Source organism: Elephantulus edwardii, unplaced genomic scaffold (genome assembly GCF_000299155.1).
Source record: "Elephantulus edwardii isolate Elephantulus edwardi_28Jun2011 unplaced genomic scaffold, EleEdw1.0 scaffold00184, whole genome shotgun sequence".
NCBI classification, from domain to species: domain Eukaryota; kingdom Metazoa; phylum Chordata; class Mammalia; order Macroscelidea; family Macroscelididae; genus Elephantulus; species Elephantulus edwardii.
Window position 1 is genome coordinate 1,563,589 of NW_006399934.1, and position 16,633 is coordinate 1,580,221.

The 16,633-nt window shown below is 48.4% G+C and overlaps 1 protein-coding gene across 1 annotated transcript in view; it reads left to right on the forward strand.

Annotated features, from left to right (window-relative positions):
* Positions 1 to 16,633, forward strand: part of TNXB (tenascin XB) — a 77,954-nt gene that overhangs the window by 22,032 nt on the left and 39,289 nt on the right. The window contains 9 exon segments of the mRNA XM_006896260.1: positions 3,460 to 3,804; positions 5,009 to 5,317; positions 6,767 to 7,054; positions 7,348 to 7,488; positions 7,491 to 7,568; positions 9,690 to 9,779; positions 10,110 to 10,427; positions 11,810 to 12,133; positions 16,181 to 16,504. Of these exon segments, the coding sequence (XP_006896322.1) occupies positions 3,460 to 3,804; positions 5,009 to 5,317; positions 6,767 to 7,054; positions 7,348 to 7,488; positions 7,491 to 7,568; positions 9,690 to 9,779; positions 10,110 to 10,427; positions 11,810 to 12,133; positions 16,181 to 16,504 (2,217 nt within the window).

Sequence of the window (16,633 nt, forward strand, 5' to 3'; positions counted from 1 at the left end):
TTTCATTGGCTAATTGTTTTTGGAAATAGTTCTCCAGGCCTTTCTTCCTAGTCTGTTCTAGTCCAAGAAGCGCCATTGAAACCTAGTCCCTGTGAGTGACCCTGCTGGTATTTGAAATGCTGGTGGCACTGCTTGTAGCATTATAGCAACATTCAAGCCACCACAGTTCATTCAATAAACTGACAGATAAGCAGTGGACAAGGACGTACAGAGGCTAAAAATGAGCAGGAAAAGGATACTACAGGAACTAATAAAGCTAGCAAACAATAAAAGAAAATGCCTGACCTAAGGCCAGCACATCATAGATGCGTAATAAAACAGACAAACAAAAATGAAATCTGTTGCTATCAAGTTGGTTCCAATTCATAGCCGACTATTCAGCCCTGGGTGGTACAAATGGTTTGCCCTTAACGATTAACCTAAAGGTTGATGATTCGAACTGCAGAAGAAAAGTCTAACAATTTGCTTCCATAACTATTACAGCCAAGAAAAACCTGTGGAACAATTCTACTCTGTAACCTATGGGGTTGTCCTGAAGCACATGATTAATTTAGCCTCTCCATCCCCAACTTCGGCTTTCATTGTAGCTTCTTCCATCCCTGTCAGCCTGAAACCTCACTGGTCCACAGTGTTGTACTAGTTGGATTTCAAGCAGATCTCTCTGAGTCAGACAAACAAACTCTTGGGAGTCACATCCACCCAGCCAGTCCACCAGTGGTCCTCTGGGACCACTCTCCCGATTCTGTCACTGGTGAGAGGTGCCTCTGAGACTCAGCTCCTTCTGGGGCAGTGAGGCCAGAGGTTCTGCAGCTCAGCCTTCTCCAACCCAGACTTACAGACTGTCCACTAGCTTTACCCACTGGTGTCAAGTTTGTTCTGACTCAGGTTATCAGGTTTTCACAGCTGTCAGTCTTTATGGGAGGAGACTGCCCATTTTTGTCCCACAGAGAGGAGCTGGTAGATTTGAACTGCTGACCTTCAGTTAGCAGCACAACACGTAAAGCACCTTTCCACCAGAGCCCCTTCACTAACTTTAAAAATTATTTGACGTTGTGTTGAGCATGTACACAGCAGAGTATTCACCAATTCAACTGTTTTTCCATATATGATTCTGTAACACTGAATACATTCCACAAGTTGCAAACCACTTTCATCCTGCTCTTCCAAATTGTTCCTCCACCAGGAGGATAAACTAGCTCCTAAGTTATTGTTGCTGTTTATGCTTTCATGTGGCTGTGACTCAGAGCGATCCTTTGAACAATGGATGGGAACTATCCTGCACCATCCTCCTCCTCTCTGACATACTCAAGCCCATTGCTGCAGTCATTATATCAATCCATCTTGAGGGGCCTCCTCTCTTGCTCTGACCCTCCACCCTTCCCAGCATGATGTCTTTTTCCAAGGACTGATCCCTCCTGACAGTATGCGCAAAGTATGTGAGATGGAATTTTACCATCCCTTCTCCAGGCTGCTCACCAATTCAGCACATGTTGATCGAGCACCTTCTGTGGAGCGAGTGGTTCCTGGAGACACAGCCGTGAACAGGGCCACATCTCCACCTGACAGCTCAGGTTCTGGTGGAGGGAGATGGGTAGCAGGGTGCACCCACCTGTCTGTCCTCTTATCAGTGAGGCTGTAAGTTAAAAGTTGTGGGGAAAACAACACCCAGTAGATAAAACGGTGAGTGTGTGCAAGTCAGAAACAAGGCTTTGCTGAGACGGTGTCAGCTGAGGAAAGACCCAACAGAGGTGAGTTGACAAGTTTCATAGGGACTTTAGTGAAAAAAAAAAAAAACAAATGCAGGTGGTAGGTAGCAGGCTGGGAGATGTGGTGGCCAGCTGTGGATCAGCAGGAACTGGAGTGGAGGGAAGGCTGTGAGGGGCTGACTATGGGGCCTTGTAGGTCACTGTAAGTCAAGTAACAGAAGCAATTCATAGCCGACCTTCCTGCAGGTTTTCAGAGGCTGTAAGTCACATGGAAGGAGATTGTCCATCTTTCTCCCGTTTAGTCTGCTTGGCTCCATGGTCAACACTCTTGGCGCCAGTAGCCAGGAAATCAAAACACGCATTGCGATGGGAAAGCCTGTGGTTAGGGACCTCTCCAAAGTACTAAAGAGCAATAGTGTCACTCTGGAGACTGAGGTGTGTCTGATACAAGCTATGGTCTTTGCAATCACTTGTTATGCATCAGAGAGTTGGACAATGACTAGGGAGGATAGAAGGAGAATTGATGCCTTTGAGCTGTGGTGCTGGAGAAGAGTATTGAATGTACCATGGACTGCCAAGAAAACAAACAGATTCATTCTGGAGAGGGTTAAACCAGGCTGCTCCTTAGAGGCAAGGATTCTGGGGCTTCGTCTGACATACTTTGGACATGTTGTAAGGAGGGACAGGTCCTTGGAGAGGGACATCATGCTTGGGAGGGTGGAGGGATGGCGCAAGACAGGAAGACCCTTTATGAGGTGGATTGATTCAGTGACTGGGGTAATCGGGGTGGGTGTCAGGGGCAATGTGATTGGCACAGGATAGAGCAGAGTTTAGGGCTGCTGTACACAGGATCGCTATGAGTCACAAGTGGCTCAACAGCACGTAACAACAACAACAACAACCTTTTAGCTTGGCAGCACAGTTCCTTACCCACTAGGCCACTGGAGTTCCCTAGGTCATTGTAAAGACCAGGCTTTTACTCTGAGGCAGATGGAGCCAGTTTAAACCCTTTTGGCAGTTGCGGTGGGTCATGGATTGGACAGTGAAGGGGTGTGTGTGAAGGCAGAGAAAAGGGGTGACTTTGAAGCTATTTAGATAGTCTAGCTAGGGAAGGTGGTGCCAGGAGAGGATGCTGAGGGATGAGATTTGAATATCATATCAATGAGATGTACTCACAGACTGGATGTGACTGGGAGAGGTCTCAGAGGTGACATGAGGCTTCTGGCCTGAGAAGCTGGAAGTTGGAGTTGTTATTTTACTGAGACAGGGAACGCTATGGGGAGCTCATGACTCAGTTTGGGACTTGTTGGGTTTGAGTGATGGGTGTCTACGGAAAATAGTGCTGATGGCAATTAGTTTTAAATTGCTGAATGACCTCTCACAGCTGGATATGGAAAGTGTGATCAGGGACAGAAACCACTCGTTGCCACCCCCCTCAAGTGGCATCCACTTATGGTCATATCTGCCATGCCCTAGATAGACCTTTGGGGCATCCAGGGAAGAAGCTGGGCCGTAGAGTGTGGGGCTCAGGGGACTTGTCTGGACAAAGAAGTATGAATTTAGAGTGATGGGCATACAGATGGTCTCTGTGACAGCTGACAGCCCACCTCTACAGTGCACAACTCCAGGCACTTGGAAGGGACATTGAGCAGGATTAGTGGCCAGATTAGCTAATCAGTATAGTTTTACATAAAATCCATCTTGTAGGTAGGTACTGCAAGAAAACTACAGAATAACTGCCAAGAGAAATGAGAGTCTTTTCCTAACACCTCCCCCACCTCTGTCACAGCCCCACAACGGAAAGAAGAGGCTCCTCCAGCCACTGAGTCCCCCCAGGAGGCACGTATGGGGGAGTTGACAGTGACAGATGTGACCTCCGACTCTGTGGGCCTCTCCTGGACTGTCTACGAGGGCGAATTCGACTCCTTCACGGTCCAGTACAAGGACAGAGATGGGCAGCCCAAGGTGGTGTCGGTGGCCGCAGACCAACGCGAGGTCACCATCCCTGACCTGGCGCCCTCCCGCAAGTACAAGATCAACCTCTACGGAATCCATGATGGACAACGTGTGGGTCCCTTCTCTGTGGTCGCCGTGACGGGTGAGTGAGGGGAAAAGAGGCTCCAAGAGCTCTCTTCCCAGCCCTCCTCAGCCACTACCTTTTAGATACAGAGGGGCTGGGCCCTTCAGGTCCTGCCTCAGTGACCCCACAAGTCCTTCCCCACCCCCGGGCTCCTCCCCAAGGCTGGACCCCGCCCCGCCTCCCAGCTCCTTCCTCATCCCCGCCCAGCTTCTCCAGGGTGGGAACGAGTCCCTTCCATCTGACCTACATCCAGCACGCAGACACTCTGATTGTTTACAGCTGTTTCTTCCTTTGCTCTTTACAACTCTGACTTGGACATGGCTGCCACCTCCGCCTGTCATGCTTTTTAATTGTGGTTAAACAACACACAGTTAGGATCTTTTCTCAGAGAACCTCACCCGCCTCACTCTGGCTGCATTTCTCTCAGCATCCTTCTGGGTTGCCGCCCTCTCTCCACAGTCCTTCCTGCCCTGAGTGGCTTCCCTGGCACAGGCCCTCACCATCTCCAGCCATGCATCCGGGGAAAGCCACAGAACCTTCTCAGAACATTGCTTCTAAATCTAGGAAATAAAATTCAAAGGATGGCAAAAGAAACTAGTTACACCGATAATGACAATTCTCAAAACACTTTGTAAAACTCAACATTTGTGATTTAATAAAAAGTGGCCCTCTTTATAAAGGAGCCTGGGTGGTACAAAGCAGTTTGTACTCAACTACTAACCTAAAGGTGTGCAGTTCAAACCCACCCACCTGCACTGCAGAAGAAAGGCCTGGTGATCTGCTCCCATAAAAATGACAGGCAAGCAGTTCTTCTCTGTGACACACAGGGGAGGGGGGTCATTGGGAGTCAGAATTGACTCATTGACAATAGGATTCACTTTGGGGCTTGGACTTCTTTATTAGCTCACTTATTAACAAGATTTAACAGTTTAATAAACAATGGCTATGAGTGTATGTGATTTTTAGAAGTTTCTGCAGCCATTCTAAGGTGATGTGAAAGTGTATTGGTGACAGTCACAGGTACTGCTTATACTGCTAACTGATTTCCTCCAGTTCACACACTGATAATACCATTTTTCAGGTAGAGGTCTGTAATAAAAAGATAGAACTGTTTCTCATCTCAGGCTGTAGATTCCTTGAGGCCCATGGAGCCTAGGAGTCTGTGATGGGCGAATTCTTCCCTCAGAAATCTCAGCTATTTTCTTTGTCTTCCCCATCACAGCTCCTCTTCCACCAGCCCCAGCCACAGAAGCACCTGAACGACCCATGGAGCCCCGTCTGGGAGAGCTGACAGTGACGGATGTGAGCTCTGACACTGTGGACCTTTCCTGGACGGTCCCTGAGGGCGAGTTCGACTCCTTTGTGGTCCAATACAAGGACAGAGATGGGCAGCCCCAGCTGGTGCCCGTGGCCGCAGACCAACGTGAGGTCACTGTCCCCGACTTGGAACCCTCCCGCAAGTACAAGTTTCTGCTCTTTGGGATCCAGGATGGGAAGCGACGAGGCCCAGTGTCTGTGGAGGCAAAGACTGGTGAGAGTCCTCCATGTGGCCTTCCGACCTCCTTCACACCGTGCGTTCCTCTTGCTCTCCCAGAGCTTCCCTTGTCCACCTCTACCTCACAGTTTCTCTTGGAAAGTCCTGCTGCCTGCCCCTTCCAAGGCAGAAAAGGACAGAGACCCTGTTTCCAGGGCTGCTGTCTTCTGCATCTTTTCCTCTGCTGTTATAACTTCCCCCTCTGTAGAGTAGGTAGGGAAAGCTCTTTGGGCCCTTTCCTGGAGTTTGGAATGGGAAGGCTGGGGCAGAGGTATGATATATCTAGGGTACGGCAGGTATGGCACATGAGCAAGTCCTATATGAGCAAGGCCATCGAATTTCCCATCACCAACTGTGAGAGACCATTGAGCAGTTTCAATCTAAGAGTCATCAGTGCTGTATTCCATGATGCACTTCAGGGCTGGGGACACTGGGAAAAGGACCATTGAGGGGACTCTGCCTCTCAGGGTCACATGGAGCTTCAGCCCCCTGTAGCCATCACCTCTAAGGGGTTTACTGCCTCTCCTCTAGCTCCCGACCATTGTGACTCACTCAGGTACTATGACTCATCTGGTCCCATGTCTGCCTTTCCTAAACCCCCTTTCTTACTCTGTCCTGTTTCTGGAGCCTCAGAAACTAGAACCAGAGGAACCCTGGCTGGCTGCCCAGCCCGGCCTGCCTGGCCCAGTCTATCTATGCCCCTTTCCTAGGGTTTGGTCCAGGCCCTCCCCTGTCCCTGGGGGCTCCCTTTTGCCAGAAAACTCTTGCAATAACAATGCCGTCAGAGTCCTCACTATCCAGGAAGGCAGCAGGCCAGCACCTTCCCAGGCCCCAATGGCTCCATGGGCAGACAGCCATCCTTTCCCTGTCTGAGCGCCCGTTTCACCCTGCCACACCAGTCACAGGCAGCCCCTGTTCTTCCCCTAGGCCTTGTAGAATTCTCATTCCCAGGGTACAGCCAGTGCTGCATGAGAAAGGGATGAGGCAGAGCCAAGCTGACATCCATCATAACTCCTTCCTTCCCTACCTGCACTCTGCCCCTATCAGAAACCCTCTGCCCCTCTGACTTCTCCCAGACCCTAGGATCTCTCCAGGAGCCAGTCAAATCCCAACATAAGGGCGTCTGGCTGAAAGGAAACAGATAAGTCCTGTGTTGAGCTGCACCTGCAGATAAATAGTCTCTAGCTAGTGGGAAGAGCTGTTAGAGAGGGAAGCTGCTGCAGGGTCTCTTTCCCTAGAGAAATCTCAAGACAGAAGTCCACTCCCCACACTAGTCTGGTGGAGAGGTCTGTGCCAGCTGGAGCTGGTATCAAGGACAGGAGAGCAGTGGAAACACTTTGGGGGCACACTGATTATTTGGGTAATTCTGGATTTTTTCCAACCTCAGGGGGAGGCAATCAGGGAGTTATTTTGGAAATAAATACAAGAACCTTTCATTTCTGTCAGCTGCCCAAAGTGCCGACAGCTCAGGAGCCTCACCCCGTCTTGGGGAGCTATGGGTGACAGACCCCACCCTGGACTCATTGCGCCTCTCCTGGACAGTCCCCGAGGGCCACTTTGACTCTTTTACGGTCCAGTTCAAGGACAAGGATGGGCCGAGGGTGATGTCCGTGGAGGGCCACCAGCGCTCAGTCACTGTCAGCCCTCTGGACCCTGGTCGCAAATACCGGTTCCTCCTCTATGGCCTCCGGGACAAGAAGCGTCATGGCCCCCTCAGCGCTGATGGCACAACTGGTGAGCTGAACTGGGTCCCCTGTATGCTTTCCTCTGCTCCCCTGAGGTCTCCCACAAAAGAGAGCCAGCCTGCTGCCAGGCCAGTGGTCACCTGTGACAGTTCCCAAGTGGTGGCCATTTGACCCCAGTCCTCTTGGCTCAGATCTAGCTCCTCCAAGCCCTGCATAAGCACCTACCCTGTTGGAGTTCAGCTGCCACCAAGCCCTGCCTCCAGGCACTTGGGTGCTGTCCTCAGAGGTCACCCAGTCCAGGAAAAGTATAGTCATTCCCCTCCCCCATATCTCCATTCTCAGAGCCCCAAAGAGCTGCTGTGGATGACACTTTAACAAAGCATCCCCCAAAGCCTCGTCTGGAGGTTAAGGTGCAAGTGACCAGTGTGACCTCAGATTCTGTGGGCCTTATGTGGATGGTCCCCAAGGGCGAGTTTGACTCCTTCTGGTTCAATACAGTGATAAGAATGGGCAGCCCCAGGTGGTGCCTGTAGAGGGCAACCTTAGGGAGGTCACTGTTGCTGGCCTGGACCCTGCCCATGACTGTATGCTCCTGCTCTGTGGGCTGCATGGTGATGGGTGTGTGGGTCCCATCATCGCCACCATCATGACTGGTGAGTGGGCTGTGGCCGGGACACCCCTCACCTCCTTCCTCACCTTGGCTTCTTGCTCTTGCTGAGCCCAAACCATTCCGGAGCTTCACGTAGCCCTTATTTGGGGAATGGTTCTGTTTTCTTTTTGTTTTTATCATAGTAGAAATGTCTATAGCATAAGAGTTGTCAATTCAACATTTAAAAAATATAAAGTGAAGATATATGTAGTAAAACACACTCCCCACGTGTTCAAGTCAGTGGCGCTGACTACATTCTTCATATTGTGCACCAGGTCTTGCTCTCCTTTTGCAAATTATTCCACCACCATGAACATAAGCTCTCTGTCTGCTAAACCCAAGTACCCTCTTTCCCCCTCCTCCCTCATTCCTTGGTAATCATGCATAAGTTTTTGTTTCTGTCATTTGCTTAGAGCTCTGCTGGTGTGTTTGTAACTTTTTTGCTGCTATCGAAAAAGGTTGGCAGTTCAAATTCACCAGCTACTCCAAAGGAGAACAATGAGGCCATCTGTTTCCATAAAGATTGGACATTTATGGGCAGTTCTGCTCTATCCTGTGAGGTCATTCTGAGTCAGAATGGACTCAGTGACAGTGGCTTTGATATATTTGCCCATTTCATACAAGTGATATTATACTTTAATTTGTCCTTTTGTGACTAGTTCATTTTGCGTAGAAGAATGTCTTTCAAAGGTCATTCACGCATTGTGTAGTTCAGGACTTAATTCTCTTTATGGCTTTGTAATAATCCATTGTGTATTTGTTAAACCACATTTTGGTTTTCTGTTTCTCTGTTGAAGGGCATTTCAGCTGTTTCTACCTTTTTCTTAGTGTGAATAGTGCTGCAACAAATGTTGATGCTTGCATCTGCCATTCAATATTTTTGTATTGCAATTCAGTGACACTGTTTATGTCCATTGTGTGGTGCAATCATCATGTGTGTATGTTGCCAAAATTTTCATCATCTTTAACCAGTGAGATCACCATTAGTAAGGCATCATTCTGTACCAAAAATTCACCCATTATAAGTCAGCAGTATGATAAGTTTTAGCAAATGAAACCAGATAGAATTGAGATAGAAAATATTTCCATCCACCCAGTAAGTTTCCTTTGCAGTCCATCCCCATAACCCCAGCCTCTGGCAACAACTCCTCTGGTTTCTATTTATAATAATGAATGCCTTTCTAAGAGTGCCATCTAACTTGTAGAGCCATGTGACTTGCAGGCTTTTACACCTGGCTTCTTGCACTTTGAGATCCTTGAATGGCACAAATAGTTTGCACCTAAATAATAACCAACAAGTCAACAGTTCAAACCCATGCAAATAATGGCACTGCTGCAGAAAGGCTTGGCAAGCTGCTTCTGTAAACACTGCAGCCTGTGAAACCCCAGTTCTACTCTGTTAACATATGGAGTTACCATGAGTTGGAATCCACTCATTGGTGGCAAGTTTGCTTTGTTTTATGTTTTATTACACTTTATGTGATGTTTGTAGATCAGCAATTGGTTCTATTGCCTGCACTGTCTTCTACCTCTTCTCCTTGAGGGTCTTAAAGCAGCGACAGACTCATCAGCCACATCTGCTGCCTCTAAGCCAGACCGAAGGGAAGGACAGAGACTTGACCCAGAGCCTTTACAGTGGCTGAGTCCCACTTAGGGTTGCTGACCATGGAGAAGGCCAGATTCTGCACCCTTCATCTTCCAGGGTGGGGGACCTTTAGCTGAGGGATGTAGGACACAAGCCCAAGGAAAGCAGTCCTTGCAGACACCCTGCTCAAGCTCTTCTCTTCATGTCTCTGTTCAGTTCCCCAGGAGGAGGAGGATGAACCTTCAGAACCACCCACGGTCCTCCCCGAACCTCCCTTCAAGCCACGCCTGGAGGAACTGACAGTGACTGATGCCACACCTGACTCCCTGAGCCTGTCCTGGATGGTCCCCGAGGGCAACTTTGACCACTTCCTGGTCCAGTACAAGAATGGGGATGGACAACCCAAGGTGGTGCGGGTGCCAGGACATGAGGACAGTGTTACCATCTCAGGCCTGGAGCCGGACCACAAGTACAAGATGAACCTGTATGGCCTCTACAATGGCCAGCGTGTGGGCCCTGTCTCTGTCACTGGAGTAACTGGTGAGTGGAAAGTGGAGACCCTGGAGTAAGATCCAAAGAGAAAGTCACTCTTCTAGTTATGTTCACTGTAATACCTTTGTGCTGCTTCCTCTGGCTCCCTGAAGTCTGATTCCTCTTGGGAAGAGAAAGGAAATAATGAGCTGTGCTGGTAGCTACGACCTGCTCCCCAGCGTGATCTGGGTCTCTTGGCACATTTGTGAATTGTTGACCAAGCATGACCCCAACCCAAATAAGGCTTCTCTGCACTGACCTCAGGACCCAAGTTATGACCATGGCTTCTCTGAAGACCCAAAACACTCTGACAGAACCTCTCTGTGTCTCCCTTCTCAGCTCCAGAGGAAGACACCCCTGCAGAGCCCACCACAGAGACCTCAGAGCCCTCAGAGGAGCCTCTTCTGGGGGAGCTGACAGTGACAGGATCCACCACTGACTCGCTGAGCCTCTCCTGGACCATCCCCCAGGGCCACTTTGACTCCTTCACCGTGCAGTACAAGGACAGGGACGGGCGGCCCCAGCTGGTGCGCGTCGGGGGTGAGGAGCGTGAGGTGACCATTCAGGGCCTGGAGCCCGGGCGCAAGTACAAGATGAACCTGTACGGCTTCCATGAGGGGCAGCGTGTGGGCCCCAAGTCCACTGTGGGAAAGACAGGTAAGAAGTGAAGTATTTCTGAGTTAAGCCTTGAGAACACTCTTTTGTTAATTCTCCTTTATCTCCTCTGTGGGACCCATGGTCCTGAAGCCATCACACTGCACCCTTGTCCACCCGCATTTCGGAAGTATGATGTGGGGTAGAGAGAACAAATCCTAAGTAGCAGGCCTGTCTGAGAGAGGTCACTGGGGATGAGGCCTCCAAGATGGGTTCACTCACCCATCTGTGCCTCTCTGCCCTCCCCAAAAACACGAGAGAACTCCTTTTATGGGTTTGGAACAGATGCCATGAACATTAATTAATCCAACATGTTTTATACAAAATGTCAAGCACATAAACAAAGAGACAGAGTGTGTGATGAATCCCATGTAGCCATCACCCCGTTTCAACAATGGTCAGCATCTAACCAGTCTGGTGCCTCTCTACCCGTAACCACTTCTCACCCTTCCCCAGTAAAAATTTTTATTAACAGTTGTCCCTAGGTATAATTTATACACCATAAAACGTCTGTGTTGAGTATGCATTTCAATACATTTTAGTCTATATACAAAGTTGTGTGGCCATCACACAAGTTCTAATTTTAGAACTTTTCCATTACCTGCAAGAGAAACTCCCTGTCCATCCCATTCTTAACCCAAACTAAATCAACTGCCATTGAGTTGTTCCTGGCTTATTAGGCACCCCCACTGGGTCTCTGAGGCTGTAATTATCAATGGAAGGAATCATAAGTGTCCTTTGGTGTCATGCTGCTTTCACCCTGCATCTTGCTTTTGAGGTTCATCCACCTTGTAGCATGTGTCAGTACTTTGTTCCTTTTAATGCTAACAAGTGTTCTATTGTACGGATATACCGCTGGAATATTTTAAAACAATTCCTCAACGTGGTGTACTTTTATCAGATAAAAAATAAAAAATGGGGGAGGAACAAGGAAAGAGACTTTGCTTTAAAAAATAACCACAATATAATTGTCACACATTTAAAAATGAACACCTATTTCATGGTATTAGCAACTAAGGAGGGCTGTAGTCTCATGACCCTATCATAATGGTTTTTTCAATTTGTGTCTAGAATCAGGTTGAGATAAGGAAGAGACATTGCAGTTGGGGCACTGGAAGTTTAATTAAGGGAAGCATCAAGGAAAAAGTGACATTTGAGCAAAGACCTTAAAGTGAAAGGAGCCAGACATACCTGGGGAGGGAGCAGTCAGTGCAAAGTCCCTGGGGTGGGAGGCAGCCTAGCACATTTGAGGAATGGCAAGGAGGTCAGTGGGATTGCCACACAAAGAGTTGAATGATGATAATTAGAAATGAATCTTCAGGAGAACTGGGACTTCAATAGCAACTTCTAGGCACTGGAAGGATTCTGTTTGCATCTCTCCCTAGTCCCTGAGGAGGAACTCGCAGCTTCTGAAGCCCCACCTCCCACGGCTTCCCAGAGCCTTCAAAAGCCACCCCTGGAGGAGCTGACCATCACTGATGCCACCCCCAACTCCCTGACCTTGTCCTGGACAGTCCCCGAGGGCCACTTTGACCACTTTCTGGTCCAGTACAGGAATGGGGATGGGCAGCCCAAGGTGTTGCGGGTGCCAGGTCATGAGGATGGAGTCACCATTACAGGCCTGGAGCCGGACCACAAGTACAAGATGAACCTGTATGGCTTCCACGATGGCCAGCGTGTGGGCCCTGTTTCTGCCATTGGTTTGACTAGTGAGTATGAACTAGGGCACTGGGCCTTCTCCAGGTTGGCCTGTTTCCCTTTTATTATCATGGCCTGTTTTCTGTGTCCCACTTTCCCTGAAACCGAGCCTCCAGAGCTCCTGAGAGTGAGTCTGCTCATGTCTTCTCTCCAACTCTCTGGTGTCATTTAACCCTCTTACCCCTCACACTTAGACTTTGCATTCCTTGAAGGAGTACAACAGTAAAAACCTGCCAAATCTCTGACCTAATCTCTTGTCTAGCAGAGCCCCAGCCAGGCACAATCAGGAGAGAGGAGAGCAAACCCTGGAGATATGCCAGGCCCTTCTGAAAGAGGTCACTGGAGAACGAAGCCTCCATGCTGATAATTCTCTCAAAAGCAGGGAAATAGCACTGGTGCAGGCAGATGTAGGCTTGGCCTGTTCAAGCTGTGTGTGACCTCACAAGAGTTACCCAGCCTTACTGTGTCTCCATTTCAGGGAGATCTGTGAAGAAGGAATAACCATACCCACCTTGCAGGATGGGTAGGCGTGTGGCTTAGCTCACACACAGTACACGCTAACCACAGGCTTCCCCTCTGGAGGGAGGTATTGCATCCCTGAAACCCTGTTGGAGCCGCTTTCAATTATCACTGGTTTTGATAGGAGAAATTTTATGTGTTTCTTAAATCCTGAAAGTGATATCCATCTATGCTAAAACAATGCTGAATTCTGTTAATACGCATGCTGTGACTTCACCAGTTAGCTGGGCTCACTGGGCGTACCATGGCAGAGCAGCTCTTCCCTCTCAGGTCTGAAGAGAAGGCAACACAAGATGTAACAATGAGCCAGGTACAAGGTGACCTCACCATGGTCTTGTCTCTGCCCTCAGCTATGAAATCCGAATTGGTGTCTGCAAATGCTCAAAAAATCCTCCTGACTTTATTATCTAGTGATTTGTTGTTGACAGATGCCATTGAATGAAACCCTGTGCTGTTTTTACAGTTGTTGCCATGTTTGATCCCATTGTCACAGCGGCTTTAAAGGACTGATGTTTCTTTTCTCACAGCCAAAAGGCCAGAAGTCTGAATGCAGGGTTCTCTCTTTGACTGTTGCAAATTGTTGTCTCGAGTAAGCCATCTTTGGACTTGTCAATTGGTCTATCTCTGTCATCTCCAGCTAGCCTTCTCCTGATGTATGCTGGCTTCTGTGCTCGATCTATTCTTTTACAGCTCAACAGAGATTGGGTTAAGACACACCATACACTGTTATCAGCTCATTTAAAAAAAAGAAAAAGAAAAGAAACTCTTTTTTCCAGATGGAAACAGGAATGGGATTTCCAATATCGTTTATGTTGTAAAGGAATGAGAATTTATATCCTATTTTAGGATGGTAATTTAATATATAACATCAGGTCTACAATCAATACTCTTGGGACCAACAGCTAGGAAATCCAAAGACAAATTGGATAAAGAAAGTCTACTGTCAGGGACCTCTCAAAGTAGTACTAAAGTGGAAAGATGTCAGTTTAGAGAATAAGATGCCTCTGACCTACGCCGCAGTCTTCTCAATTACTTGCTATGCTTCAGAGATCTGGGCAGTGAATTAGGATGATAGAGGAAAAGTCGATGCCTTTGAGTCATGATGCTGGAGAAGAGTATTGAACATACCATGGACTGGGAGGAGAACAAACAGGTTCATTCCCATCCTAGAGAGGATGAAACAAAGTTGCTCTCTGGAGGCAAGGATTTTGAAACTCTGTCTCACATACTTTGGTCATGTTGTCAGGAAGGACCAGTCCTTGGAGAAGGACATCATGCTTGGAAGGGTGGAGGGACAACACAGGAGAGGAAGTCTGGATGAGATGGATTAACATAGTGACTGGGGTTATAGGGGCAGGTGTGTCGAGCTTGGCTCAGGATAGGACGAAGTTCAGAGCTATTGTGCATAGGGTTGCTATGAGTCACAAGTGACTCGACAGCACATAACATCTGCTCAACTAAAGGAATATTAAAGAAAAGCCTTAGATGGTATTCTTTTTTTTTCTCTTCACTTTTTAAAAATTATTATTAATTTTAATAAAAATTTACAGAGACTTTGGATTTCCTTTCATTCACTGTTGCACTTTTCTCCCTGACCACCCTTCCCCCCAATACACCCTTCTCTTAGAAAAGTAAAAGAAAAATTCTTTCATTGTTTTACAACCCCTCCCCCCAGGTCCACTCCACTATGCAGCCTTCATTCTGGACTCCTGTCATGACAGTAATACCTAATCACATATCCCTTTTAAACAGTTTTCTCCCTCATATGTTTCAATGCAGTATACATCATTTATCCCATCTTCCTCAGTCTCCCCACAACCCCAATGTCAGTCCTGTTTTACAACAGTGGCACTATGCAGTATTTGTCCTTTTGTGATTGAGCTGTTTCACTCAGCATAATGTCCTCGAGGGTCACCCATTTTGAATAATATTTCATGAGTTCCTTGTTTTTCAATGCAGCATAGTATTCCATTGTGTTAATATACCACAGCTTCTCTATCCATTCGTATGTTGATGGGCACCTGGGTTGTTTCCAACTCCTTGCTATTGTGAACAAAGCTGCGATAAACATGGGTGTACATATATCTGCTTGAATGTCAGTTATGGTCTCTTTGGGGTATATTCCCAGTAATGGAATTACTGGGTCAAATGGTATCTCTATTTACAACTTTTTGAGAAAGCGCCATACCGCCTTCCACAGTGGTTGCACCATTTTACACTCCCACCAACAGTGAATAAGGGTTCCAGTTTCTCCACAACCTCGCCAGCATTTATTGCTTGCTGTTCTGTTAAGTTTTTCTATTCTTGCTGGGGTGAGATGATACCTTATAGTTGTTTTGATATGCATCTCTCTTAGAGCTAGGGATTTTGAACATTTCTTCATGTGCTTGTTAGCCATCTGAATGTCATCTTTGGTGAAGTGTCTGTTCATATCCTGTGCCCATTTTTCAATTGGATTGTTTATCTTGTGGTACTCAAGTATTTTATAAATTCTAGATATAAGTCCCTTATCTGACATGTCATTACCAAATACTTTCCCCCAGTCTGTGGCTTCTCTTTTTAACCCGGTTGGAAAAGTTTTTGGGTGTGCATAGGGATTTGATTCTTAGAAGGTCCTATTAATCTATTTTTTCTGGTTGTAGATATATGGTATTCTTGATCCCCAAGTGTGTATGTTTACAATATAATTTTTGTGTTATGTCTCATGTTTTGCTAAGTGCTTATCCTGTTCATATGAATGGATCAGCTTTCCTCGAAGTGTGTCTGGGAGAAGTCCCAGGACCACTGCCCTGAGGGTCTTCGTGAGCACATCCTCTTACCCCTGTTGTCTCCTGATGCAGCCTCAGAAGAGGAGGAGGAAACGAACCTGGAGCCAACCATCCCAGACACTGAGACCATAGAGACCACTAAGACCTTCAAACCTCGCCTGGGGGAGCTGACCATGACTGATGCCACCCCTGACTCCCTGAGCCTGTCCTGGACAGTCCCTGAGGGCCACTTTGACCACTTCCTGGTTCAGTACAGAAATGGTGATGGGCAGCCCAAAGTGGTGAGGGTGCCAGGGCACGAGGATAGCGTAACCATCTCGGGCTTGGAGCCGGACCACAAGTACAAGATGAACCTGTATGGCCTCTTCAACAGCCAGCGCGTGGGCCCTGTCTCTGTCACTGGAGTGACTGGTGAGTGGAAAGTGGAGACCCTGGTGTGAGACCCAGGGGAAGGTCCCCTTCTTTCTCATAATGGTGACTGTGTTACCCTTGTCCCTGTCTCTTGTGCCTCATTGACGTTTACCTGGTTCTATGGGCAGAGAAGGTAGTCCATGCGCTATGCTGGTGGCTGCCATCTGATCCCCTCACCTGGCCTGGGGCTCTGGGCACTTTAGTGAGGTGTTGACCCAGCAGGACCTCTACCCATGAATGGGCCTCTCTGAACTGACATGAGGACCACAGATGTGACCACAGCCTCCCTATACAGCTCCTTGAGGATCTGAGGACTTCTCTCAGGGCCCTTTCTCCCCCTCTCTGTGTCTCTTTTTTCAGCTCCAGAGGAAGAGACCCCCGCACCCACAGAACCCACCACAGAGGCCCCAGAGACTCCCGAGGAGCCCCTCCTGGGGGATCTGACGGTGACAGAATCCACCACTGACTCGCTGAGCCTCTCCTGGACCGTCCCCCAGGGCCGCTTTGACTCCTTCACCGTGCAGTACAAGGACAGGGACGGGCGGCCCCAGCTGGTGCGCGTTGGGGGTGAGGAGCGTGAGGTGACCGTGCAGGGCCTGGAGCCCGGGCGCAAGTACAAGATGAACCTGTACGGCTTCCATGAGGGGCAGCGTGTGGGTCCCGAGTCCACCGTGGGCACAACGGGTGAGTGCCGGTCGGGAGAACTTGCTTCTCTGGTGAATAAGCTTGACCAATGTGCTCCCCTCTCAGCCTTCCTCCATGGCCTCTGTGCCTCATGTCTATGGTTGCCTTTGGCGTGACCTCCCTCTGTTG